The sequence below is a fragment of the Pleurodeles waltl genome, chromosome 3_1 (assembly GCF_031143425.1).
Source record: "Pleurodeles waltl isolate 20211129_DDA chromosome 3_1, aPleWal1.hap1.20221129, whole genome shotgun sequence".
Taxonomy (NCBI): domain Eukaryota; kingdom Metazoa; phylum Chordata; class Amphibia; order Caudata; family Salamandridae; genus Pleurodeles; species Pleurodeles waltl.
Window position 1 is genome coordinate 1,598,557,196 of NC_090440.1, and position 25,855 is coordinate 1,598,583,050.

Sequence of the window (25,855 nt, forward strand, 5' to 3'; positions counted from 1 at the left end):
ACATTAGGACTCGTTTTAGGCCAATGCATCTTTGGACCCAGTGGTGAGACACCGCAGGACAAGATAACTGATAAGTATGTCAAGCAATATATCAATGACGTCATCAATATTTATCACCACAATATATTTTACTTCGGATAAAGACATTGATTAAACTGTCGGCGCAACCATGACCTTTCAGCCATGAATAACCACACCCTTTGATAGAATTTTATGAATTTTATTCCCTATTGATTACAATCTACTAGCAGGAGTGTTAATCTCAAAACCAAGAAGCATAAGAACATCATCACAACATGGCAACCGTAATAAGATTTCATTAATGCGAGAATTATAAACATAAGAATGTAACACAGAGTAAACATAGATCAGAATACAAGAATATCGTAAGCCTCAGTTCAGCATAGCACCATGTCAGTCTCGTCTATTTGTCAGTCAGGGTAATCACCTAACCTAACCGCTAATTAGCATCAGCATGTTGGGCTTCATGCAAAAAATAATTTAGAACATCAATTTAGAAAACATCTAACTATGGTCTCTATTAAAAAATACGGCAGTTGGTACCTAGAAAGGAAAAGCAAACAGACAAATTACAGTAGCATTGTCATAATTACCCTCCAAGGATTAGGTCAGCACACAGGATCAGTCTTCGTCTTCAGGACATCTGTTGGATCGCCGTCAGTATACTTCGACTAAAGGCAGGGGACACTTCCCTCTTAAGGAGGAGAAGTGTAAGGGCAGTCTAAGGTTAAGGATGGTTTATTTAAGCCTTAAATCACCAAACAGAGTGACAGAGTTTCTGGATAAAATCGATAGCATTCCCTACCTAATTCCTTCCGTCCCTTTGTGACATGAGTTTTTATCCCTTTTTCGTAATCCCTTCCCCCAAAATTCTATTGGATATTCACTATACCTCAATATCTTTGACCTATCAAATTATACATTAGGTAATCCCAATTGTCACCCCACGATAAATTATAACACTTTGATTGGTCTTCATAATTGACGTCTTCGTAGGGGGCACATCCGGGGGGTGTCATCACCGTCTTGGCACGTTTCTCGGGTCATGAGCTTCTTTATCCACGGTTAAATGTCCTTGTACATTCTTTCGTATACTTTTGTTTCAAAATCTGTATAAAACTTATACTAAGGCAACTAATATGCGGATGAGAATAGGATGAAATTGGCTACATGAGACGAAGGAAAAGAACAAATGCAGGGTCATGGCCCTTTACGAATCAGCACACTGAAAAACAGAGAAAAATGCTTTAATATGAGAGCTAGGCAGCTAAATCCGCAGCTCACGCTAACTTAAGGCCTATGAGTTTTAAATGCAATATTATAAACGCCAATATAAGCTCGATTAATTATGATGCAAGCAATCCTTTTTATGACTAACATTAGTTCACACACAATGGTATTTCTATGTTTCATTGACATGATTCAAATACACGTTAAGCAACTACTATTTATTGTCGTTTTCTATGCAGCATTGTTAGGCATTTATATAACGTTTCACGTTTAGCATATGTAATATTTAAACTACGCTCTCTCAATATTATTATAATCATCAATTATATAACCTTTGATTCATGGGCCATCTCGAACACATTCCTAATTTTACCCTCCAGTTTAGGATAACTTGATGAACCAGAACATGGCTGGGGCAAGGAAGTGCTTTGTCTCAAAACATGACTTTGTTTACCCTGAATTGTATTGAGGTGCTTACATTCTAAAGTGAATAAGTGGCAGTACCCAAGGGTTTTCTGCAGTGTGCAACCCACTGCTTGCACTGTCCTCTTCTACCACCCATGCCAGTCCACTGCTGGTAATGGGCACCTAACAGTGGCTTCAGTGATAGACCCTCTGCCCCCAAGTTGTTCTGGTGGCCATAGTCTTTAGAGCATACGGAGGTCTTCTCCACAAACATTGTTGTCCCCTTCCTTGCTATACTTCTTGTCTTCCTGTGTGGAAGGCCTTGAGAGAACATGTGGCAGATACAAGACTTGGAAGCAGTTCCAGCGTAAGTGTCGCTGATAGAGTGGATGTTGAGAGTGAGGTCATTGACAACAACCCACTTGTTGAGGACTACCTGGTCTAAAAGGCTGCTAACATGGCAGCGGCTGACAAGTTAGCTGTTGACAGAGTGTTTGTAGATGACTGCTAACAAGTGCACCATTGGAGATGAGTGGCCGTTTGACTAGAAGATCTTCGCTGATTATGATGAAGATGCTGCAGACGAGGTAGCAATTGACAAGCTTTGGTTGAACTTGAGAGTTGACAGTGGGGCCATCAACAACATTGTCATTATCGCAGAAGGAGTACATGTGTGCTTGGATGATTTTGGAATAGTTGATTCTGTTGAAGATTTCTATGTACTGCCCTTGTCCTAGGACTTGCCACCAGCATTGTGCCTGTTAGAGGCAGGAGTAGATATGTTTTTTGAGAATGTCAAAAGAGCTTAAAAGGCAGAGACGTTAACCAGGCCAACTTGGCTTATTTCAGGTTCCACCTTTTGGCCTTGAAAGAAGAGACTGGATGGGGCAGCATTAAGTGATGTCTGGCCTGACAAGGCATTTTTAAGTGCAACAAGATGTTCTGTTTTTGAGAATCTTGTTGCTGAAGGTCTTTTAGATACTTCCTTTTTAGCAGAATGCCCAACTGATGAAGGCAGTAAATAGATATAGTGTGGGTTTGCTAGTATAGCACCATTAACCCTAAAGGAGTTACAGGGCATGAAAAGGAACTTATTTTTAGAAGGCGTGTCAGCTGTGAGGTTACTTAAGTCACTTCCAGGCTTACCCAGAAAAGAATCAAAAAAGGCTTACCTTTTTTGCAGTGAAGTGCTGTGAGTAAACGGAAATTCCAAAGATGCCTAACAGAAAAAATAAAAATGTCAAGACAAAAGGGCACAGATCATAGGATTCACATTTACTCTCTTGATGTATGGTAAGAAATAGGATCATAGCTGCCAAGCTTTGAGAATGCATATGTGTGACATTTTCAAGGTTTTAGTGTACTTATGTGTGACGTTCAACAACCAAATGTGTGACACTTAGAGTGACACTTTCTCATGAGCAAAACTAAGGAGTGAAGTCCATTGCACATCCTCCTCACATCATCACACACAATTTTACACCTCCTTTGAACACTACAGATGAGCTGCTTGCAGTACTATGGGCAGTTTAAAACATTCATTGGTTTCTCCAAACAGTCATTGTAAAATTGTCAGGCCATTGTAACTTGGCTATATAAGCACATTTTGTCGCAACTTAGAAGGTATAGTACTACCACATTAGTATGCTATCAATCTCAAACAGCACAATGACAGACATCACTGACTCACTCTCTCAGGGCTGGCAATAGCACTGGTGGTGCCCGGTGCTACAATTACCACCTTCTCCACAGATTCCCTGACTATCACGCTCCGCCAGTGCCCCTCAGCTCTCTACAGCCCCTCTCTCACATCCGTTTCATTTGTTTAATAGCGCTACGCATACCAGTGTAGGGTGTCAGAGCACTTTACTTAACACACACATTATGCAGAGACAATGAATCATACATGTCTAAATCATCTAGGAAATTATATATAGCACAAAGAGTATTACAAGACGTAGGAATCACATGTCATCCATACTGGTATTGTATTAGGGGTTTTTGACTGGAGAAGCACAAACACCGGATTTAATACCAACCACAGTGGTTGGGGTTGGCTTTGCTAATAGGACTGCATTTCTACCCAAACAAACCCATTTTAGCAACATTAGGATAATGAAAGACTGTGAAAACAAATAACATTCTAACCAATTCCATGCAATTTACAAGCAGTTGAGCTTTGACAGTTTATTGCAACTAATGAACTGCACGTATCAAAAACATCTCTGTGACAAAAGTAGTAAACCTCTGCTTTCCACATAAAATACAGTTCCATCTGCTTGGTACGTATTCTGCAGCAGGCATTTAATTAAACTGTCTGTGCTAGTATATTGTGAGTCAAAACTGCCACTAAAACTTTGATCTCTCTAGTGGAAACATTATTCACGATCGTTACCTCATTCTTCCCTTGACATTTTTATTTTTGCCTGAAAGCTGCTGAACGTTCAACAGAAATCTGCTGAGTGCTTTCCGCAGCGCACCCCGAGCTCAAAGCCAGGTGCAGCTGCAATACCGACTGTCATATTTGATCGCCCTTTAAAGCCGACCCTTGCACAACACTAATAGTGATGTCTTGCCCCACGGCCACCGTTCTGCAGTTTGAACTAGTCTCTGTCCAGTAAAGTTGACTGACTTTCATGAGCACTTACCAACATTAAACTGCAACAGTGAGAGAGATCTTGGGACTCAGCTCCAGCCTTCAGTTATCCCCTCCTCCTGTGCATGCTCAAGTCGACTCTGCCAGTGAGAGAGCTCAGATGCCTTGACATCCTGTGCTGTCACAACGTGTCTGTGTGTGCCTTTTGAGTACCAGGCTAAAGCTCACTCCCCCACCCCTGCCCCACAAGCAGCACAACACAAATCACTTTCACACTGACACACTAGTGTCTGAAAATGACATAAGGGTTGTTATCAGAAAAGCATGAGAATAGGTGGTGTTAGACCTGGCATCCTTGGCATGATTTTCCCTGTCTTTTTGCCTCTGCTTGTCTTTGTTTTTGGTGGTGTTGGTACTCTGCTGACCATTGCCAAAGTGCAAGTGTTCTCTGTGTAAACTGTATTTGTAATTGGCTTTTCCATGATTGGCATATTTGATTTACTAGTAAGTCCCTAGAAAAGAGCACTAGGGGTGCCCAGGGCCTGTAAATCAAATGCTACTTGTGAGCCTTCAGCACTGAATGTGCCACCCACGAGTAGCCCTGGAAACGTGGCTCAGACCTACCATTGCAGTGTCAGTGTGTGCAGTTTTAAACTATCACTTCGACCTGGCAAGTGTACCCACTTGCCAGACCGAAAAACGTCCCTTTTGGTACATGTAAGGCACCCGTAAGGTAGACCCTTTGGCAGTGTGCACTGTATTAAAAAGGTAGGACATGTACGTGTGTGTTTTAAATGTCCTGATAGTGAAATACTGCCAAATTCGTTTTTCACTATTGCAAGGCCTATCTGGCCCATAGGTTAACATGGGGGCTGTCTTAAAATATCTTTTGTGCAGTCTCCAAGTGGGAGCAGAGAGCGTTTGGGGTCTCTGAACTCACAATTTAAAAATGCATCTTTTCATAAAGTTAGTTTTAGATTGTCATTTTGAAAATGCCACGTTTAGAAAGTGGGCATTTTCTTGCTTAACCATTCTGTGCCTGTCTGTGGAATTCACGTCTGCGTCAGACTGACAGTTGGGCTGTTTGTGAATTTCCTCTAGACAGTGACACAAAGGGAGCTGAGGAGTGAACAGCATATGCTGATGAGTCTCCCAGGCTAGAGTGGGGAGGGAGGAGCTGACACATCTGAAAGGGCTGTGCCTGTCCTCACACAATGCAGTATCCAACCCCGTAATGTATGTCTGGGGCCAGGCCTGGGCAAGGCAGTATTTTGTCAACAACAAAGACTTTTCTTTGAAGTTTGCCTACTTCAAAGGCAGAAATTGGTATAAGTTCTGGACCCAAAACCCCAGACTTTTAGATTATTTCTGGATCAAGAGGAACTGGAGGGGGGTTACTGCCCCTTTGCCTGTGAGTGTGTTTTGCTGGGTTGGCCTGCAGTTGCTGCTTCTACCTTAGAGATGACAAAGACTGGACTTTGCTGTGTTTTCTTGCTTGTGAAGTGTCTCCAAGGGCTTGGACTGAGCTTGCTTGCCCCCTGTTCTGAAGTCTCAGGGTCATCAAAGACTTCCTCTGCCAGCACCTGGACTCTCTTGCTGAGTCTCCTACCTTGCCAAGTGGTGCCCTATCCAGTTCCTGGGCCCTTGAAACGAGAAGCTGTTGGCACCAAGGCTAGAATCCACACACCGCAGCTGAGCGGGAGAAAAATCGGCACAGCACCTGCCTCGTGACTGAAAAATTGAGGGGCCATCGGCATCGCGGCTGGAAAATCGACACAACACCCACTTGCGGCTGCCCAAATTGACGCATTACAGACGCAGTGCGGCGCTTTGCCATTGTGAGTGAGGATTTCGCACGCATCATTGCTGGGTGTCAAAAACACAGTGAACCTGCACGGACCTGAGGCTGCTTGTCTGGAAATCGACGCATCACTATTCTGCGGGAGAGAAAAACAATTCCTCGTCTACCCGACCAGAGATGAATTGACGCACGGCCTCACTTGTGAGTCAGGAATCGACGCACTGCTGCTTTTTCGATGCACTCTCGCCGGTACAGCGTTATTTTTGACACATACCAGGTTCTTTGTGTTAAAACAATGCATTTTCGATTTCTGTAGATTAAGACTCTTTTTAATTTAAAAATTCATGTCTTTGCATGTGTATGTTGGATTTTTGTCGTTTTGGTCTTGTTTGATTTAGATAAATATTGGCTATTTTTATCAACTGATGTGTCCCTTTTGTAATGTTTTCACTGTATTACTGTGTGTGTTGGTACAAATACTTTACACATTGCCTCTGGGATAAGCCTGACTGCTTGTGCCAAGCTACCAAGGGGGGAGCAGGGGCTGTCTGAGGACTGTAACTCCCTTACCTTGACTAGAGAGGGTCCCTGTCTGGACAGAGTGCAAACTGACTGCTAAGAGACCCCATTTCTAACAGGTGGCATAGAAGCACCTTTTACTGTGACAGAGAGGCATGTTTTATCTTTGTAATGAGAGTCTACCTAAAGCACAGCAAAACTTCAAAGAAAATGTGTCACTGCCTTAGTTTACAGAAAAGTTCAATTGAGCCGGACACTTTTAAAGAAAGTCACAGTAAACTGAGGCGTTTACGTCTCTCCTTTCTGCATGCAAACCTGCTTTTCCTTTCTGCTAAATAAAAGGAAAACACATTGCTGTGCTTGCTGTTGATTTTCTACAAGTAAGCAGAATACTCCTGTACCCCGGTTACTTTTCAACAAAAGTGACAGCTGTGCAGAGTCCGACTCCCTGATGATGGGCCAGGTAGGTGTACGTGACACCACATGATGGGGCTGCACTGTGCCGAGTCTCCGCTTAGAGCTAGGGCGTCTTTAAAATTACTTGCAGCGGTAGACAGACTGCTTTCAACAAGGCCAAGGTCATTTGATGAAGCACACAGTCACTGCATTGTTATGCTCTCCTCTGGCTTTCCTGGGTATCGTCCATCGAGCCACCCGGCCAGCTGCTGCAGGCAGCAAGCTGGTGGTGTGGAAGGGGTGCTAATGCGTGACTATCCATTTTAGTGCATTGGTGTGGACCACCAAGCTAGAATTCGTCAGTCTAACCTCTGATGCGTGTTACTCGGCATGACTGTCTGAGCTGTTCAGCCTCTTAATATAGTTGGAGCACTGTTTCTCTCCTCCTCATTGGCCAGGAACTGGGCCACACAATGAGGTCGATGGGCTACATACAGGTAATGGCTATTTTCAATATTACTTAAGTTCTGCTGTGCCACAGCACCATTTAAAAAACGTTTGTGCATGCAGGTATGCCACTGGACACAATCAGAAATAGGCAGCTGCCAGAGCTTCCTTCATGACTAACCCCACAAACCCGGGTACTAACGAGGACTAAATTAAAAATCTGGATTGTACCCACAACACTGACTAAACAACCTTGGTCTCATAAACAAATGCAGGTAGTGACAAAAACTGTAGTAAAGAACCCTTTGATAGCTTAGCTTTAGTACCTTACCTGGACAGTATCTCCTACTTACTGTACTTGCCTAGCAATGATGGTTGACAGGCATTGTTGAACCGCTACATGATTATGTTGAGAAGAGCTAAGCAAAATATATTGCTATGTGACTCCCGTTCAGGTTGCAGAATTACCTCATCACAGGTTTCAGAGTTGTAGATAGAAAGCCTTTCATATATGTAAGACCACTTGCTGTGAGCATTCTGGTTGGTTATGTTGTTTCACTACTATCCAAACTGAGTTATTGCCCTCTCCATAGAGGGGTTAACTACTGTAAATTGTCTACCTTACCGTAAATTGATTGTGCAAAGACACCTCTTTAGGGGATGGGCAGTTAACAGCTCTAAATGCCAGACTGTATATGCACAACAATGCCAGTTGCACTATCTACCTATCTATCTATTTTTGCCTAACAGATATGTATTGTATGTAGCTCAGTCAATCTCAACATTCCTTCCCAGGTACTATTTTTTTCCATCTAACAGACGATGGTAACCATCATCTGCACATGATGCATAATATAAAACCACACAAGATTCACTTGTGCAAAAGAACTACCTCAGACAAATGGGTGGTGGAAGGCATATTTAGATGTTTTTTTTTTTTTTAAACCTCCACAGAATCCTCCGATCATGTAGATGCAGGAGCGCCTGGAAGTGGTCAAATACGAGTAACGATGACACAAAGGGTGGTGTACGGAATTATTTTTTTTTATTATTATTTTCTTTTTTAAAGGAACATAAGTTTCCCCCCAGGTATTTCCTAAAAAAAAAAAAGAGAAATATGGAAGACTGGAGGCCCGTTCTCGACTACAGAGCTCTCAACAGAAACCCAGTAGGACAGTATTTTTGTATAACCACCCTTTAAGGTATTCTAACCATGCTGAAGGAAGAGACCTATCTGATTACTAAGAGCTTTCAAGCATCCTCTCTCCATGTGGCCATTTTACCAAAACACTGCAGGTATCTGCTTTTATCTGTGCCAGGCCAACTCTCTCAAAATAATGTATAGTTTTAGATCTGTTTTTCTGGTGCTATTTCTGTGTAATTTGAGACCATCGTTTCCCTGTTAGTCATACTGTAAAGTGGACTGAAACACTTACTCAGTTTGAAAGAGTTGAAGTACTAAAAACGCTGGTAACCCTCTTCACAAAAATAGAAGCTAATGCACCGTCCAATTTCACAAGTTACTTCCCCGAACTAAGTCCTACTAAATTCCTCCGATTCCGCATAGCCAGCTAGCTGCACAAGGCAGGCACAAACATAAGCACAAATAGGTGATAACCAGGATAACAAAGTCAAAATGAGGAAGTACTGCTCTGCTGAGGCGGTGTCTGGAGTCTCCCAGACACAGATGCCTCTAAGGCCCATATTTATACTTTGTTAGCGCCGCTTTTTGACGCACAAAAGGCGCAAACTTATAAACTACAATTGTATTTTGCAAGTTTACGCTGCTTTTGCGTCTAAAAAATGACGCAAATGCGGCGCTAAAAGTATAAATATGGGCCTAAATTGGTGCATTTACTCTCAACTGGTGACCACTGGTACTTCGTTGCGCATCAGCTTTCTGGATGTAAAAGCGTTCAATCTAGACCTCAGTGCATTTTTACCCCGCTTCAAGGGTGTGTCCCGACATTGGAGAAAACGGACAATAGCCATGTGCTTTGAAAAGACGTTTGTGATCTCCCAAGCAGGCAACGGTAACCTACGCTTTATAGCCCTTTTAATTAATTCGGACAGCCAAGTTGAGCGTCTGTCTACATTTACCTACACAGTGGTGGGACGGTTTTCAGTAGGCCGGTGTGCTGGTCTTTGATGTAATCTCTGTAAAGGTGTAGGGGTTGTAAAAATCTGAGTGCTTCTGAAAGAACCAAGCGAGCAAACGTTTAGTGTGACAGTTGGGAGGAAGAGCGGAGTAATAAGAGGGCCTTGGATGCAATTTAGAGACCATTTCCACAGATTTGATGAAATCACACACACACACACACACACACTCACTCACTCACTCCACTCACTCACTATCTCACTATCATTTGAAAGCCGAAATTAGGATGAATAATATAACCTTTTCACTGTCGTGCTCTAGGACACTACGTGCCCTATTCTTAGCTGCTCCAAAATCATTTATTTCTCTTATGCTTTCCTAATCACAGAATCGGCTTACGTTTACATTTTTGCATTGCGCAGTACATTTATGAGAGCGGAAAATGTTCAAGATTTGTATGTTTTGGCTGACGTAGGTCTAAGGTTATGGGCAACAAAGGGGTTTTATCAGTGGTGCTAACCAAGTGGGTTTGTGGATATTCACATACGTTTTACATGGCTAGCCTAAGCCAGGAATCATGGGTAGGTTACAGGTTACAAAAAAAATCTGGAGGAACCCCGGCACTCCGTCATTGGTGTGATAATTATTGCAGTGTGACGTCTGTGTCGGTGACATAACAGGATCCCATCCTATTGCAGTCAACTGCGTCCTTTACAGTCTCCGGTATTACAGTGTGCGTTCGTTCACTCTATCATTCAGTGCATATGACCGGTAGAACTTTGAAGATCGATCTTAAAATTGCCATCTTTTACGAAGAACCAGTATAAATTGAGCGCTAGTTTTCTGGAAAAAAATGCTTGAGAATCGTTTTTATAACGAATGCACCTTATTTTTGTACAGTTAAACAAATTGAGTTAAAAAGCCTTGCTTCGAGACTATTATATGGTGTTTGACTGCCATCTGCTGTTGATTTTGTGTCAGTTGTTTTTTTTTTTTTTTTTTTTTTTTTTTTGCACGGGTTTAAGGGTAACTTGTCAAATATCTTTCTGTGGCGATTACAGATGTCCTCGGTGTTTAAATAAATCTGTCAGTCACTGATCTTCAGTCATGGAGCCCTCTTTTGCATGGTATCACCTGTATTTAGGAATAATTTATTAAACTATTTTGCAGGCCATGAGGAATACGTTAGCTTTGAGGGTAACAAACGAATACTTTGTTTTTAATCTCTGGTGTAAAAGTAGCTCCTTTTACGTGCATTAAATATTTATCGCCTTATTTTAACATTAAAATCGTAGGTTATCTTTGTGATAGAGTTGTCCCAATGTAGTTTGTCATTTATTTTCCTAAACACATCTGGTAGTGGATCCGTCTGTTATGGTTTCCCGGCATTTGTATAGCGTGCCGATTCCGTCCCCTTACAGCGCTCTATGCTTGCCTAGTTGGTTGGAGACTGTAGTCTTGTACTCCGTTGCAAGCCGAAGCCACCATGAATGGCTAGAAGACTGCGCGCTTTTAGAACGACCTACATGGGAAGACAGCGATGTTGGAATTGTGGCTTTAAGCTGAGACGTGTGGATGGATGTGCATTTTGGCGTGTTTGTGTACACATTAATTTGTACCTGGCATACGCGCCTCTTATAGAACCCTGTGCAGTAAGGACCATATTATGCAGTGTTGGGTGGGTAGCATTTTTCAGGTTAGTGGTTGGAGAGCCTGTATGCCGTGCAGAAAGGTTTTTATTTCAAATACAAATATACATCCTTTAAAACCGCACCATATATATTTATATATATAATTTATTTTCCCAATATTTTGCCGTTTAAAGATTCCCAGGGCAGTTGCATCCCAAGTGTTCAGTTTAGAGAGCTCTGTTACAGTTGCTAGGGTGTTGTGTATGGTGTACCAATAGTGGGCTATAGTAGGGTATGAGCATAGTATGTGTTGAATGTCAGTTGTTTGGGACTGGCATCTGGGGCTTGTTAGCTGTGCTGTGGGAAGATACGGTTTAAATTGTTAAGGCATAATATATGCCCTATGTAGCATCATATACTGGATGTTCTTGTATCGTGCATCCCAAGCGATGCTTTGAGGACTCTAGGAGTATGTGCCATTCAGAGTCCTGTAAGGGACTCATCAGGTCTTCCAACCCATGTTTGATGCAGATGTTAAGAAGGGCCCACAGGTGTTACCACCACCACCTTTACATGTCCTGAAGTAGAGTAGATCTGTTTGGTCTGGGAAGCTTTCCATGATTATTATTTAAACCCAGAAAAGTATCTCTCCTGTACAAAAGGATATGGGGCTCGTGAAACTGTTCTTACCAGCCAGTCATGCAACATAATGGAAAGCTTTCAAATCCACTGCTCTTACCCTCCAACCACTGCATTGATGCGTAACAGCCATTTACTTTTCCTTACTAACCTCCCATAGATCCACACACATCTGTTTTTTCCATATCCTTCTTTCCACACCACTACAACATTCTTCCAGTTTACTCCTGGGTAATCCTTTGACCAACCTCTTAAAACCAGGGTGTTGGGACAGGAATTTCCCATGCTTGATCTGAGTGAACCCACAGGTAAGTTTCAGTCCAGTTTTTGCATTTTTGTTGGTCTCCGCACTCATGGCAATGGTGTGTGCTTTGAGAGCTGCAGTAGGTACTATGAAGTGCTACTACCCATCGGGTATTCAGTGGTCTGGAGACGCACATCAGATGCACCTTCCATATAGAGGGGGACTACTGTCCTCCGACCACATTATAAAGTACTGACAATGGTAGCATTGTGAATTGTTTATCGCAGGACAGGCTTATTTGCGGTTACCTATGCACGTGAGTTGACTGCCGGCCTTCCTGTGTAAATTGCCTGTTCTGTTCAGTACAGTTGAGTCAAACTATATTCCTGCCTGCGTACTTCTACTGCGTGAGTGGTTGCATGTGTGCTTTCCCCATTATATGGCAAAAGTGTGCAAGGGGTATATGTGCTTTTTTAGCCTATGGAAATAGTGGAATCCATTTTGATTGCACTTTGTGGGCATTTTTTTTTTTTTTTAAGTGGGTCACACTCCAGACAGGCTATGTGAACTGCAGAACCCTGACTCAGACCCAGTCTTTTTGGAGTTAATGAAATCACAGTGTGTGAGAGAACATGACCCAATGGTGCCTGTGAAGTATAAAGGTGAGCCTTGAGCATGACCTGCCATCCTTCCCACCCACCCCCCACCCTCGAGGGATGCTTCAAACAAAAGCTACCTTATTAGTAAGTGTAAAGACGGCCCCCTCACTTGTCAGTGTTTTTAGTAGCCCTGGAAAGAAACGTCCCCGGTCCACACTCCTTCCACTATCACCTGCAGGATAAAGACTGTCTACTTTGGCTAGAGCCGATACCCAAATGGTGGAATCTTGTTTTTTGAGCAGACACCTAGCATTAACAAAGGATGTTTGGAAAGAACGGCTGGAGCTTCCAATCATTCCTTTATCACTAATGACGAACAAAGGCTGCACTCAACAAGGTGTAAAAGGATTTCTGTGATCCAGGATTGAGGCCTCTTTCAATTTTATAAAGAAGCTAAGGAACATCACCCCAGAAGACTGCAAACTGCTCCTTTGCATCTGCATAGGGAAGACTGAGCTGAGAGAGCAGCACTCTAAGTGTGCCCTGAAAGCATCTGCCCAGAAGAGAACCCCAGATAGCTCACGGGCAAGCCCAAAAGCAGGCGGTTCTATGTGGTGGAGGTTCGACACAAGGAGTCTGCCCACAGGTGCTGAGGTATACAGTGGCTGACTGCAGAAGAACTGTGCCAGTGAGTTTCTGCCCCATGCGGTAGCTTACTGAGGAAGAATGGAGATCTACAGTTGCCGGACTGCTCATGGCTGATGCCTGTGCTGCTGACTCAGTTGAGGCATGGCTGTGCCAGTTCATTCTGTACCTGCCCAGGCTGTTGACATTGCTATGCCCCACCAGGGCTGTGCTGCTTCATCGTGTACCTGTCTGTATTGCTGACAGTCTTGTGCCCTAGTGGAGCCTCACTGTGCGACGGCCCATGTTGCCACATCATTAAGACGCAGAGCAGAGGGGACGCTTCTTTGTGTGCATACCCGTAGGGAGGAAAATCATATCTCAGTGTCCCAGTGTAGAGAGCAATGCTGTAATAAAACCAGTGCTGGAGGGCCACATCCTTCTAATCTTGTCTGTTCGTGCAGGGGAGTGCACCATCGTGACCCGCAACCTCCACCACTTGCCTGAACTATCTACTCTGATGAATGCACTTGAGAAGAGGGGCAAAGGCCTGCAGAAGCCGCAGTGGACACAGAATTACTTTTGTTACTCAAGTAAAGCTGTTACTGACAAAACTGTGGTGTCAAAAGATATAGCAAATGACACGTTTGTTTGTATCAGTCAGTGGAGTTCTTCCATTAATTTATGTAAAAGTTTAAAAAAATGTTAGTCCTTTCACACCCAGCTAGGATGCTTGGATAGGTGTGCCTTCAAACGTGAGTACCAGATATCAAAAACACACTTAAATTCTACTCCTTTAAAAAAGAAGACCAAGAGAAACACATTGACGTTCTAGCAGTTTTTCTTTCCATAAGTATATACGGAAGAAAAAATTCCACCGGGACAACTGATTTACCATTTGGCCTCTTCTGAGGTCAACGATACCTTCAGGGTTAAGGCAGCACTTAGCTATGCCAGTTAGTAGGACTATCAGGCAACAAATACATATACACCAACTCCTGGCACTGACCATGAAAAACTGGTGGAGAGTCCTACAATGACAGAAGCTGCCCACTTTGTATACAGATCCAACAATGCTCGCAGTATAATTCCTAGGAAAAGTTTAAAAATCCATGCCTTCAAAAAATACAAACCTCATATCCTGCAATCCTCAATTCGGAAAACAAAACCATGCTACAATGACAAATTCATCACCATTGTCTTCAAACTGTTTCACCAACAGGTAACAAATGGGTGTGAGGAGCACTAATAGCACATACAATAATTCCTATTCCATAGTTTGTAATATTCATGCACTTTATTGAATTATTTCATACGGAAAATCATCTAAACATAAATAGAGACCCTTTATCACATTTGTACACTTATAAAACGTTGTTAACCTCCAGTTAGTTCACTGTTAGGTCATTTCAAGTTGACATCATATTGACCATTGAGGAAATGAAGAGATCTTTCATATTCTCAACTCCATATTTCAAAGTTTTTCTTTCACAGGGTACAGCCAACCCGTGTTTCACTGTACTAATACCACTTTGTCAGGGATAGAGTATGTGATTCCCTTAACTCCTATTGCAACAATGTAGTTATTGGTTTTTGGTGTGCTTTCTGAAAATTTCTTTATATACGTTTGAGCACATTTGTATTTGTGGTAACATTCAAGGGATATTTCTTAGAACAGCTGCCTAAGTTAAGCAATCCATAACCTTCCGATCCACACTCGAAGATTGACTATAAATTGATTTGGACAAAAAGCTCAAATCAAGATCCGTGGCACATCTCCACAAAACCTACTCAATTCACAAGATTTTACCCATTTCAATAATTCACTTTGTGTCTTGCATCATATCAGTTAATTTGTGGAAATCTTATCCATATTTAACTGCCTCTTATATAATGCTCCTAAGTGAACAGTGTCTGACGTTTCTTGAATAGCAAAGGCGCTTAAACTGACATTCTAAAAACGGACAAACAAACATCAGCATAGTTTTGTTGTTATCCATGCATCAAATTCAAAATAAAGAAATGCTGCATAGTGGTACATATATTTCTGTGAATAAATGGACTCAATCAGAAACTCACATTGTATTATTTTTAAAGCAGATATACTAGTCATGTAAAAAATAATAAATGTAAAACAAATAGTTTCTTTATACGTTCCTCTCAGCTTTATGTTGTTGCTCGGGATCAAATTCTGAAAGTCTGGCATGATGAGTAACAATAACGATCCCTACGTACATTGTGTCCTCACCTTTCTGTCCCGTGATTTTCGTGCCACAAAAAACTATCCACTATATTTGTCGACAGGAGAAAATTCATAAACCCATTGCAACTTAAAATACAAACCACATTACTCTATTATTTTTAACATTAGTAGGGCATTCCTCCTGGCAATACCTGACATTAAAAAAAACTCCAATCCTGAGCTGAACATTAAGCTCGATTTCCTTACGAAAGCCACAGTCATTTACTAATACACCCATTACAATGTATTGTTGGGCTCAGGCATCAAGATTGTCTTTTTTTTTATTTTTATTTTTTAAAATTCAACAGCAAGCATAATCATCATGTCAAAACACTAAGCCAGAGGGCTCTCTTGTAGCTTTCGATCACTGCCCGAAGCCTAAGCTCGAGCTCTTTTCAAGCTGCAGTGGTAAATAGTTCAGAACATTGTCAGGGCACTCTTTCAAGCAGTACTCCAAATCAAACCTCGGCTCTACACCTACAAAGTCAGCAATTTCCTTACATAAACCACAAATAGGCATCCTCCTCTTGTAGTAAGATGGTTTGATTTTAATGGAAAAGAACTGTATATTATAGTTTCACAGCATGGGTTTTTGCCATGTCAAATATAATTTAAAACAAGTAGATAAAGCTTCTCACATAATGAGTTACCACAACGAAAACCACGTACATTGTGTCTTCACCTTTTCTTCTCATGATTTTCATTCCAGATAAACTCCTCACTCTATTCGACAGGATAACATTTATAAATACATTTCATGGTTTGCCAACTGTGCACTGCTCAGGGTGATAAGTTTCTTGGTTATCAGGCTCAGTCTCTGCAATATGCAACCACATTATATAATGTGCCCTGCTGGCATATTAAAATAATTACGCAATGGAAAAATCCTCCTGTACTTGACTTGTGTAAAGCCAAGCCTCTGGGTGAGCTCCTTGCATCCTCAATGCTTAGCCATCCTGAATTCTGACAGATCCGGGAAGAGCTTCAGTTTGGAGCGCTTGTAGCTTTTTGGAGATTATTTCCTTGTCTCTCACTTACTACTAAATGCATCTTTTGTTTCTGCACAGTAATGAAATCGAGACTTGTCCAGTGTCACTTTGATGCAGATTTAATGTTTGAAAATGTTGTTCACAACATCTTTCACTAATTAGGTGACCTCTTTGTTATTCTCATTTTCTGGCTCTGGGACTTTCAGGATGTGGAGATTAAGGTGTTGGTTCCATTGTTACTCCAGCTCTTCTGCTTGTTCTTATCTTCTTTCTGATGCTGTACCTTGTGTCCCCAGATCACTAGCGACTGCCTGTGCACACTTCATAGTCCCCCCGTTCAGCATTGTAAGAATATTGCCATGAGTACTAATGCAAGCAAAGAAACGGGCACCCAATCCTTTGGGTTGGTAGTAAACAACAGCTATAGTTGAGGTGCACTGGGACTTGACACCCCTGGGCCTCTGCACCCACGCCACTGTTTGTAGCTCTCTGCCTCTGTACTTGTTACAATATTGATATATACGCCCCTGTGCACTTTATCTTTCAGGGGCCCTATTATACATAGGGTGCACCTACTCTGTTTGCACCAAGGCGCAACTGAAAACAGGTGTGCTGGGCGAAAACAGAGGAAGTGTGCCCTATTACATTTAATGCGCCATGAACTCGTGCTGCACTGGGGTGTTACATTTAAGTGAAAAACAGAGCGGCTGCTTTAAAGCCACTTCATGTTTTACTGTGCAGGCAGCAGTCTGCCTGCACTTTTAAGGAGAGTTAGAGATCCCCTTGCAGGCGGGTGTAGTGTGTGACTGCTCTCTCCTGCAAGGGGATGTTCCTCTTCCGCGCCCCCCCCCCCCTTCCAAGGGCTGCCATCAAGGGACGTACTGACAGTGTGACACATTTTAGGTGGCGCACTACCAGTGCGCCTCCTAACAGCTTCTTGGCCTCTGTGCCCACGTTTATAATACGGCTGGGGCACAGAGGCAAAGGAGTTCCCTAAGTTGCATGAGGCCACACCCCCATGTAAATGAGGGGACACTCTCTGGCAATAGCACTGGTGCTATATGTGCGCCAGAGCTATTGCCAGAGGGTGTCCGCTCATCCTCGGCGCCAACCCCTCAGCCTGGGATGACTCCTGGTGGCCAACCACACTGGGAGGAGCCACGACACCCACCAACCACACACGCAGCCTGTGCGTCATCCTCTACTCAACACACTCCATGACCAAGCAGGTCAACGCCGTCTCCTCCTCCTACTTCAACACCCTCTGCATGCTCCGTAAGATCTACAGGTGGATCCCCACATAAACAAGAATAGTCACCCAGGCCCTCATCAGCAGCAGACTGGACTACGGAAATGCCCTCTACGAGGGAGCCCCGGCCAAATTCCTCAATCAACTGTAACATATACAAAACGCCTACCTGAGAGACCTACACTGGCTCCCTGTCAACAAAAGAATAACCTTCAAGCTCCTCACCCATGCACAGAAGGCACTCCACAACACCGGTCCAGCCTACCTCAACAGACTACTCACCTTCTACACCCCAAACCGCCAGCTCCGCTCAGCCGACCTCACCCTCGCCACCGTCCCCCGCATCCGAAGAGCAACCACCGGAGGCAGATCCTTCTCCCACCTCGCCGCCAAGACCTGGAACACCCTGCCATTGCTCCTACGACAGACCAAAGACCTGCTGACATTCAGGAGGCTCCACAAAACCTGGCTGTTCGAGCAGCAGAAAGCACTCCTGCCACCCCCAGAGCCTTGAGACCCTCACAGGTGTGTAGCACGCTCTGCAAGTGTACTGATTGATTGATCTCTATTACAGAAAGGGCCGCTCAAGCGTCTGTAGCCCTTTCAGTATTACAGAAGTGCCCTGGGGGAGCGCAGAGTGGGCACACATGCCCGTTGTGTCCCCAGGGCACTCTGTATAATATGACCCCAGATGTTCTGCTCTGTTTTTAGAGTCCTACACAGAACCAGCTTTCTCTGGACCCTTGGCCCCTATGCCATTCCTTAAGCCATTAGCCATTGACATATCGTTTTGTTGAGGTGATGTTTTGGTGCCTCTCAAGGCTCAGATGTTGACTATAATGCCTACCAGGTTTCTTCCATTAATCTGCTTTGGTCTATGAAACACTGATGCTTTCACTGACAATTCATGTACTCTCTTCAGGATAAGGTTTCTATTTTATGTCCAGTTATCCCAGTTCACCACAAGAAGCAGGGTATACAAAGAGACCACTCCTGCAGGCAATAATCATAGGGCAAGTCCAGTTTTGTTTTCAAGGTACGGTTAGCTTGCTACTTAATGGGCGTCCTTGTGTGGTGAAATTCGCCCTTCTCTGACCTATATCAATTTAAGCCTTTTATATGCCAGCTCCTACTGCTGTGGAAGTTTCTCATTTTAGTGTGGTTGTGTTCTGTGTTCACCCAAGGGTACCTCAGTGGTATGCATGATCTAGCGCAGATGCCTCCAACATTTTCTCCAATAAGAGCTACTTATGTTCAGAGAAAATCATTCAGAGCTACAGACATTGGTGTTGTAATAATGACCATATCAGACACTATTGCTTTAGTGGCCACTCCGTGCAACACTGTCAGCTGTGAACACCTCAGTGCGTCAGGAAGGGTTGCCAGCACCCTGACTCAAAAAGTAATAATGAGTAACCAATGTCCCCAACACTGCATGATTTATCACTCGTATCAGCTTGAAATATATATATTGAAACTCCAGCCATTTTTCTCAAAACATAAGCTTCTGAAAAAAGTTGGGTATATATGCATGTGTTCATCTCGAACACATACTTTTCAAATATAGTACACGTATATTTATTAAACCAAGCAATAGCCTCTAATTTAGTAGACTGAGATGCACATAGGAGAACTACATACAGGCAACACAAGATACTTGGTGGGGAAGCCTGATCTAGCATCCCTATCTGAGTGATGCCAACAATAGGGCGTTTCTCATGAAACTTCGGTAATATCAACTCTGCCAGACCAGGGCCGTCCTATCCGCACAACGCTGTGGTACATCTCCCTATAACCAGTGATGCCCTGCTCTTCCCCTCCTCATTTAAAATAATTGTCCCGCCTTTTGACCTACTGGCATTGCAGATGGTTTTTAGCTGTGCTCCATTTCATTAATTTGTTACAGATCCAAGTTGGATCTGTAACTAAAATAAAATAAAATGTGAAAAGCTTTTTTTTTTTTCTTTCTTCTTTCTAAAGAGGGCGGAAGAGTAGAAGCAACAGGAGGGAAGGTGGGGGCGATGGGGAAGCAACACAGGGAGGTTAAGGAGTTAGGCCAAAGCAACACGGGAGGAGACAAGAAAGTAATGGGGAGACAGCTGGAAGGTGTGTAAACGCAACAGAGGAGGGCAGGAGTGAAAGCAACACAGGGTTTTGGGGGGAAAGCATGGCGTAGGTGAGGGAAGCAATGGGGTGAAAGGCAATGCAAGACAGTCGGTAAACAGAGAGCAACACAGAGTCCACAGGGAGAGATGTTCATGAGAGAGACGGTTTGAAAAGACATTCATTCTTAATGGAGTACTTCACTCAAAAGAAGAATAGTAACGCTTGAAAAGCAAGTAGTGGAAGCAGGAATGCCAGCCCAACAAGGAGATTCATACAGAGGCAATTTTCTGTTGGAGGGACAAACACAAGATTGATAAGCTGGTACACCAATAAGAAGCAGGCAAATGACAGCGACATGGAAAGTCAAACAATAATAAGCGATTTTTAGTTTTATAGATTTACAGAGCGCGTAGTTACCCAGGGGCATCCCAGCGCTAACAACACATAACTACATGAGGAAAGGAAAGGAGTGAATTAGTTGCAGAAAAGAATAGTTTTTAGTTTTTTCCTGAAAAGTCGCTCTGAAGGTTCATGGCGGAGCTCAGAGGGGAGAGCATTCCAGAGGCGGGCGGCCTTGCTGGAAAAGGAGTTACTTCCCCAGGCTCTCTTAGACTGGGAGATATGAGCATTCCGGAGAGAAGATGATCTCAAGCTTCTAGATGGAGTATAGAAAAAAATCAGTTTTCTGAAAAAAGTCGGACCCCCACCATGTAGGGCCCTATGAGCAATACAGAGTGCTTTAAAATAAATCCGCTCCTTAATAGGGAGCCAATGAAGAGTCGAAATAGCCGGCTTTGCAGAACAATGTTTAGGTAGCTGAATGTGAAGCCTGGCTGCTGCGTTTTTCACTCTCTGCAGCTTCTTTATCACATAGAGCGGGGAGCTAAGAAACAGAGTTCCCGTAGTCAAGCCAGGAAAGAATTAAGGATTGGATAAGAATTCTTCTGGCCGTAAAGGGTAGAAGAATAAGGATCTTCCTGAGAGCTCTTAGGAAACCAAAACAAGTGGAGGAGACTTTATTAGCTTGAAAATCCATAGTGAGTCGAGGATCCAAAGGAGAGGGGAGATTGTTAAACGCCTCTGAGAATAATGAGAGGTGAGAAGCAAGGGGGCCATTGCCTAGGACCATGACTTCCCATCATTGAATTTAAGTTTAGATTTAATCATCCAGTCGCTAATATCCTTCATGCAACAAGAGAGATTAGCTGCGGATGAATCTCCAAGGCTAGAAAGGGGCACCACTAATTGAGTGTCATCCGCATAAGTAACCAAAGAAAGGTTGTAGGGAGCAATCACTTTGGCCAGCGGGGATAAATAGACATTAAAAAGAGTTGGAGTTAGGGAAGAGCCCTGAGGGACTCCACAAGTCAGTGGGAGAATTTTGGAGAAAAAGGTACGATCCAGGACTTGAAAGGATCTATCTTTAAGAAAAGAGGAGAGCCAGGACAGGGCTAAGCCTCTTATCCCTATTTCTGAGAGTCTGCAGCAGAGAAGATTGTGCTCCACCGTATCAAAAGCTGTGCTTAGATCGAGTAAAATAGGCACATGAGCCCCTTGATCCAAAAGCTGGCGAGTCGACTCAGTTTCCGTAAGAAGGGCCGACTCGGTGCTGTGTTAAGCTCTAAAGCCCATTTGGGTGGGATGTAGGAGCTCATGGCTCTCAAGATAGCAGGTTAATTGAAGATCTTGGCCGAAATGGGAAGAAGAGCGATGGGTCTGTAGTTTTCGAATAAAAAAAGGATTTAATTTAGGCTTCTTTTAAAAGAGGCTTGATAATAGCGTGCTTAAAGGACTGAGGGAGGGAGCCAGAGGATAGAGAGTGGTTCAAAATTGAAGTAAGCGGAGGGACAATAATATCCGATACCTGTAGGAGAGCAGATGGAGGTGCAGGGTCCAAAGGAGAGACAGACTTATAGAAAGAAAGTTGGCAGTTATCGTATCTGTGAGAGGAGAAAAAGTGGTTAGTGAGATCCCTGCAGAAAGGGGATCCGGGACCTCACCATCTGGGGACTCCTGAAAAGAAAAGGGGAACCCAGAATATATGTTAGTGACTTTATCCTGAAAATGTAGTGCCAGTAAGTTACTGTGATTAATAGAGGCCTGTATCATAGAGGCGGGCATGGGAGTTGTGGTGAGGTCTTTAAAGATTTGAAAAATGTATTTCTGAGGACAAGAGGAATTCTCTATTTTAGCACCATAATAGATGGACTGAGCAATTTTATTATTATGGTGGTATAATCTAATAGATTGTCTATAAATTTCTCTAGCAGGGAGACTGTAGTTCTTATGCCATAACCTTTCTAACTTTTTGCAGTTCTTCCAGAGTTCAAGAAGGGAAGGGGAAAACCAAGGTTTGGGCTTATGAGATGATTTTTTCGCTCTGAGTTTGACAGGCAGAATGGCACCCAGGGAAGAAGAAACCCATTTGTCAAATGAATCTGCAGATTCTGGGGCGAAGAGATTGTTGGTCATAGGGAGGGCCTGGAGGGCATTAAACCACTCATCAAGCACCAACTTAGACCAAATACGTGCAGACGTTAAGGGACTGGGATGCAAATCATGCACAACATCGTAGGGGAAAGTACAAGATAGAAGGAAGTGATCAGTCCATGCTAGCGGCAGAGGGGGTGCAGCAATGAGGTCGACAACATTACTGAAAATAAGGTCCAAAGTATGGCCTTTAAGGTGAGTGGGGCCAGTTACGTGTTGGGTTAATTCAAGTGCAGGGAGAGAGGTTAATAGCAGTTTAGCCAAGGAACAGTCTACGTTATCAGAATGGATATTAAAGTCTCCCAAGATAGTTAGGTTTGAGAATTTACAAATATGGCTGCTGCAACCTCAGGCGAAGCATCCAGAAAGCAGGTACCAGATCCCGGGGGCCGGTAAAGCAAGATTCCAGAAAAGGTAGAAGTAGAGGCTAGATATAGTGAGAACAACAAGCTCTCACAATCAGGGATATCAGAGGGTGAAATAGCACACTTAATGGTGGTTTTATGAATAATGGCTATGCCCCCACCTCTAATAACCGGTCTATCCAAATGTAGCATAGAATATGTAGAAGGCAAAGCGTTACAAATATCCACTGTGGAATCCTCGTCCAACCAAGTTTCAGTAAGAAACAGGGCATCGGGCAGGAGTTCTTCTTAAAGAGTATAAATGTGTAGAGTGAGCTGGTAAGGAGCGGCAGTTAAGCAGCAGCATTCTGCCAGATTGAAAAGAGGGGGCGTCAGGGAGTGTAGATGGCAGGGCAGTCCATGAGCAATATGAGCATGGGAGGGGAGCGAGATGCCCCGCAATATAGGCGGGTGGACATGGTCCAGTATTTCTGAGTTCCTGTAGCTGCAAAGAAGTGTAGACTAACCTATTGGAGGTGGAAAGGGCAGCATCTCTGGGCACTTCAGGGCGCGGACGGGCTTGCCTTTGGCGCGCCCGCTGCACGGCCGGCGTCCGTCCGGCATTAAATACAGCCGTGCGGAGCGACCCGGCTCAAAGAACTGAGCAGCTAGACCGCTCACAAAGATGGCGGTCTGAGATGTCCCAGCCCGGAAGAGAGGGAAAACGGAGCGGCCGGAAGCCTCTGAACACGAGCTTTGCCGCTCCGAAAGAAAAATTCTAACTCACAACACAACGTTAAATATGTGCGGTCTCCAAGCACCTCTATGTTCTTATTAAGCCACAATATGTCTTGCAACAGACAGTGCATGTGCTGTCTTGTAGGTCCAACCTAAAAACTTCAAGGATCCAGATTAAACAGGGACATGATCTGAGCTGTTTTCACTTTGACCCTACTCAGAAGATAGTGAATGCCCAGTTCGCCTCTTAGTATTGCGGACTTAAGGGAGGGGACATTTAATTTGTCACCTTCGCTATCTTTTTAAAATGAGGTTGCCTTTTCGGTTTCTACCAATTTCCATCTGGCATCTTCATGTATCTGGGGTCTCGAGTTGGGAAAAATGGTCGGAAGTGCAGCAACTATCTTCATGTGATCACCGCCACCTCTGCCCCCAAACCTCATTGTGTCCTCATTTCCTCTTGTGCTGCCTTGCAAGTATCAGTACTCATTCCACCTCTGTGCTACAACATTATTGCCCCTAATTTATGATCTGCTTATTCCTGTCTCTATTGTCATAGTCCGCCTAATTTGGGTTTCAGGCTACTTAAGGGTGGGGAGCCTGTGCTGCAAGCCGACTTCGGTTTTCTTTGCTGTTCTCTTCCTGCACAATTGAAGTGCTTCGTGGGAATGCAGTACAGGCTCTTTGGAGATCCATATCCGTCTCAGTTAGCCTTCCTGCTTTGTACTCTTGGCTCTCAGGGAGAGGGCTGTTCTGCTAGCAACTGCTTCGTGTCCTGGCGCATGTCTTATGAGTTAATGACCCTCAACACTCTTTGTAGTGTCCACTGCCATAGAGACTCTTGCAGCTTTGATGTGCACCAACCCCAGCCCCACAGGCTAGTGTCAGGCCTGATAGACCAGCCTAGGACATTTGATGAAATAATAGTCGCTGACACTCTGAGTGGCGCCCCCTCCTGCCTGGCACTTCGTTTTGCTTAAGTGCAGGGTACCTGCACGCACTTCTTTGAGGTCCATATTTTATCTTTGAGCAGAGATTTCGGGGTTTGAATAGAGAAGGGCGTCTGTCCAACTTCTTTCTTCTGGTGTGCAGGAGCTGATTGTTTAGATATGTTCGTTTCTAACGACCCGCATTGCAACACGAGTTAATATTGTTATCATTTTCCGCCCCTTTGAAAATTTACTTGTGATGATTATGATAATTCTCCCACAATGAGCCATAATTGTATTCCCATAGTGCACGCTTTATTTTCTACTTCCATGCATGTTTGTGTGACCAAGTTTTTAAATACTCGTTTATGTTTGGTCTAGCGGTGCAGTTTGCTTGTTAGTCCATGCGCACGCTCGGTGTCATTTTGTTTGTAACTTTGGCTCTTTTACATGTTCTTTTGTCACAGCAGGGACAGGCTCGCTCCGGTGGATGTGTATTCTAATGCAAATTGCATCCCTCTGTATAATAACTCCTTGATCAATTTTAACACTACGTTTTGATCATGAATTTCCAGTATGTTCAATGTGGATGCTGTGCACATGTGCAGAAGAAAACGCCACCACTTCCAGTGAAGAGAGGCAGTGGGCTGACCTATTGCCACAGGCTCTATGTAGTGTTGAGCAGAGCAAAATGCAAATGGCATTTGAAGAGATCAGTGGCTGAAGATAGCTGACTGAAAGCCTGTTTATGTATGCATAATATATATATATTTTTAAATATGAAGACTTTGAGGGGGCATAGGCTGTCTCTAGGCAACACCTAAAAAGATAATTTCAATCTGGTATAAATTTATTTTGTCAAAAGCTAGAGTACTCTAATGTGAAAAATGGGTAAACAGTCAAAAACATAGTTTAAAAAAAAACTAAACATATGTTGATTGTATAAAACGTTAATTAAAACGATTCTTATTCTCCCTGCAGGCTTTTGAACACTTGCACCAGCTTGAATTAATAAAACCAATGGAAGGTCTGTCTGTGCGTACCCAAAAAGAATACCGACTTATGAAACTGCTTTTGGATAATTCTCAAATTATGGAAGCTTTACAGAAGTACCCAAATTGCCCCACTGACGTCAGACAATGGGCAACTTCCTCAATAAGTTAACCATATATGATAATTACATTAAAAAGAAAAAAAATTGAAAATTTCAGATAAAATAATTTATTTTTTATTAAAATGTTTTTTCTGTCATTACAAATTGACTGCCAGTTTGACTGTTTGTGTATCACCCGTTTGCCTATTTTTATTATGGAAGAAGCATTAGTTTCAAACAGGTACTCTATCAGGATGGCATATATATATGTGTGTGTGTGAACAAAGTTTAATGATTCGTAGAAATTTGTTGTGGTGTCTGGGGTCTGACCATGGCTCGAAGGTCTGCTCCTCATGCCTCAGCATGAACCCCAACGTAATCAAGGTGAGGGATGCCAAACGCTTTATGGCAAAGGGCACCTGCAG

General features: G+C 43.3%; 1 protein-coding gene across 7 annotated transcripts in view; it reads left to right on the forward strand.

Moving 5' to 3' along the window:
• ORC4 (origin recognition complex subunit 4) overlaps positions 1–25,608 on the forward strand; it is a 217,285-nt gene extending 191,677 nt beyond the window's left edge. For all 7 annotated transcript variants that reach the window (XM_069225231.1, XM_069225234.1, XM_069225232.1 and 4 more), the window contains one exon: positions 25,319–25,608. In XM_069225231.1, the coding sequence (XP_069081332.1) occupies positions 25,319–25,501 (183 nt within the window). In that variant the 3' untranslated portion in view covers positions 25,502–25,608. The remainder of the gene's footprint in view (positions 1–25,318) is intronic.
• Positions 25,609–25,855: the final 247 nt, after the last annotated feature.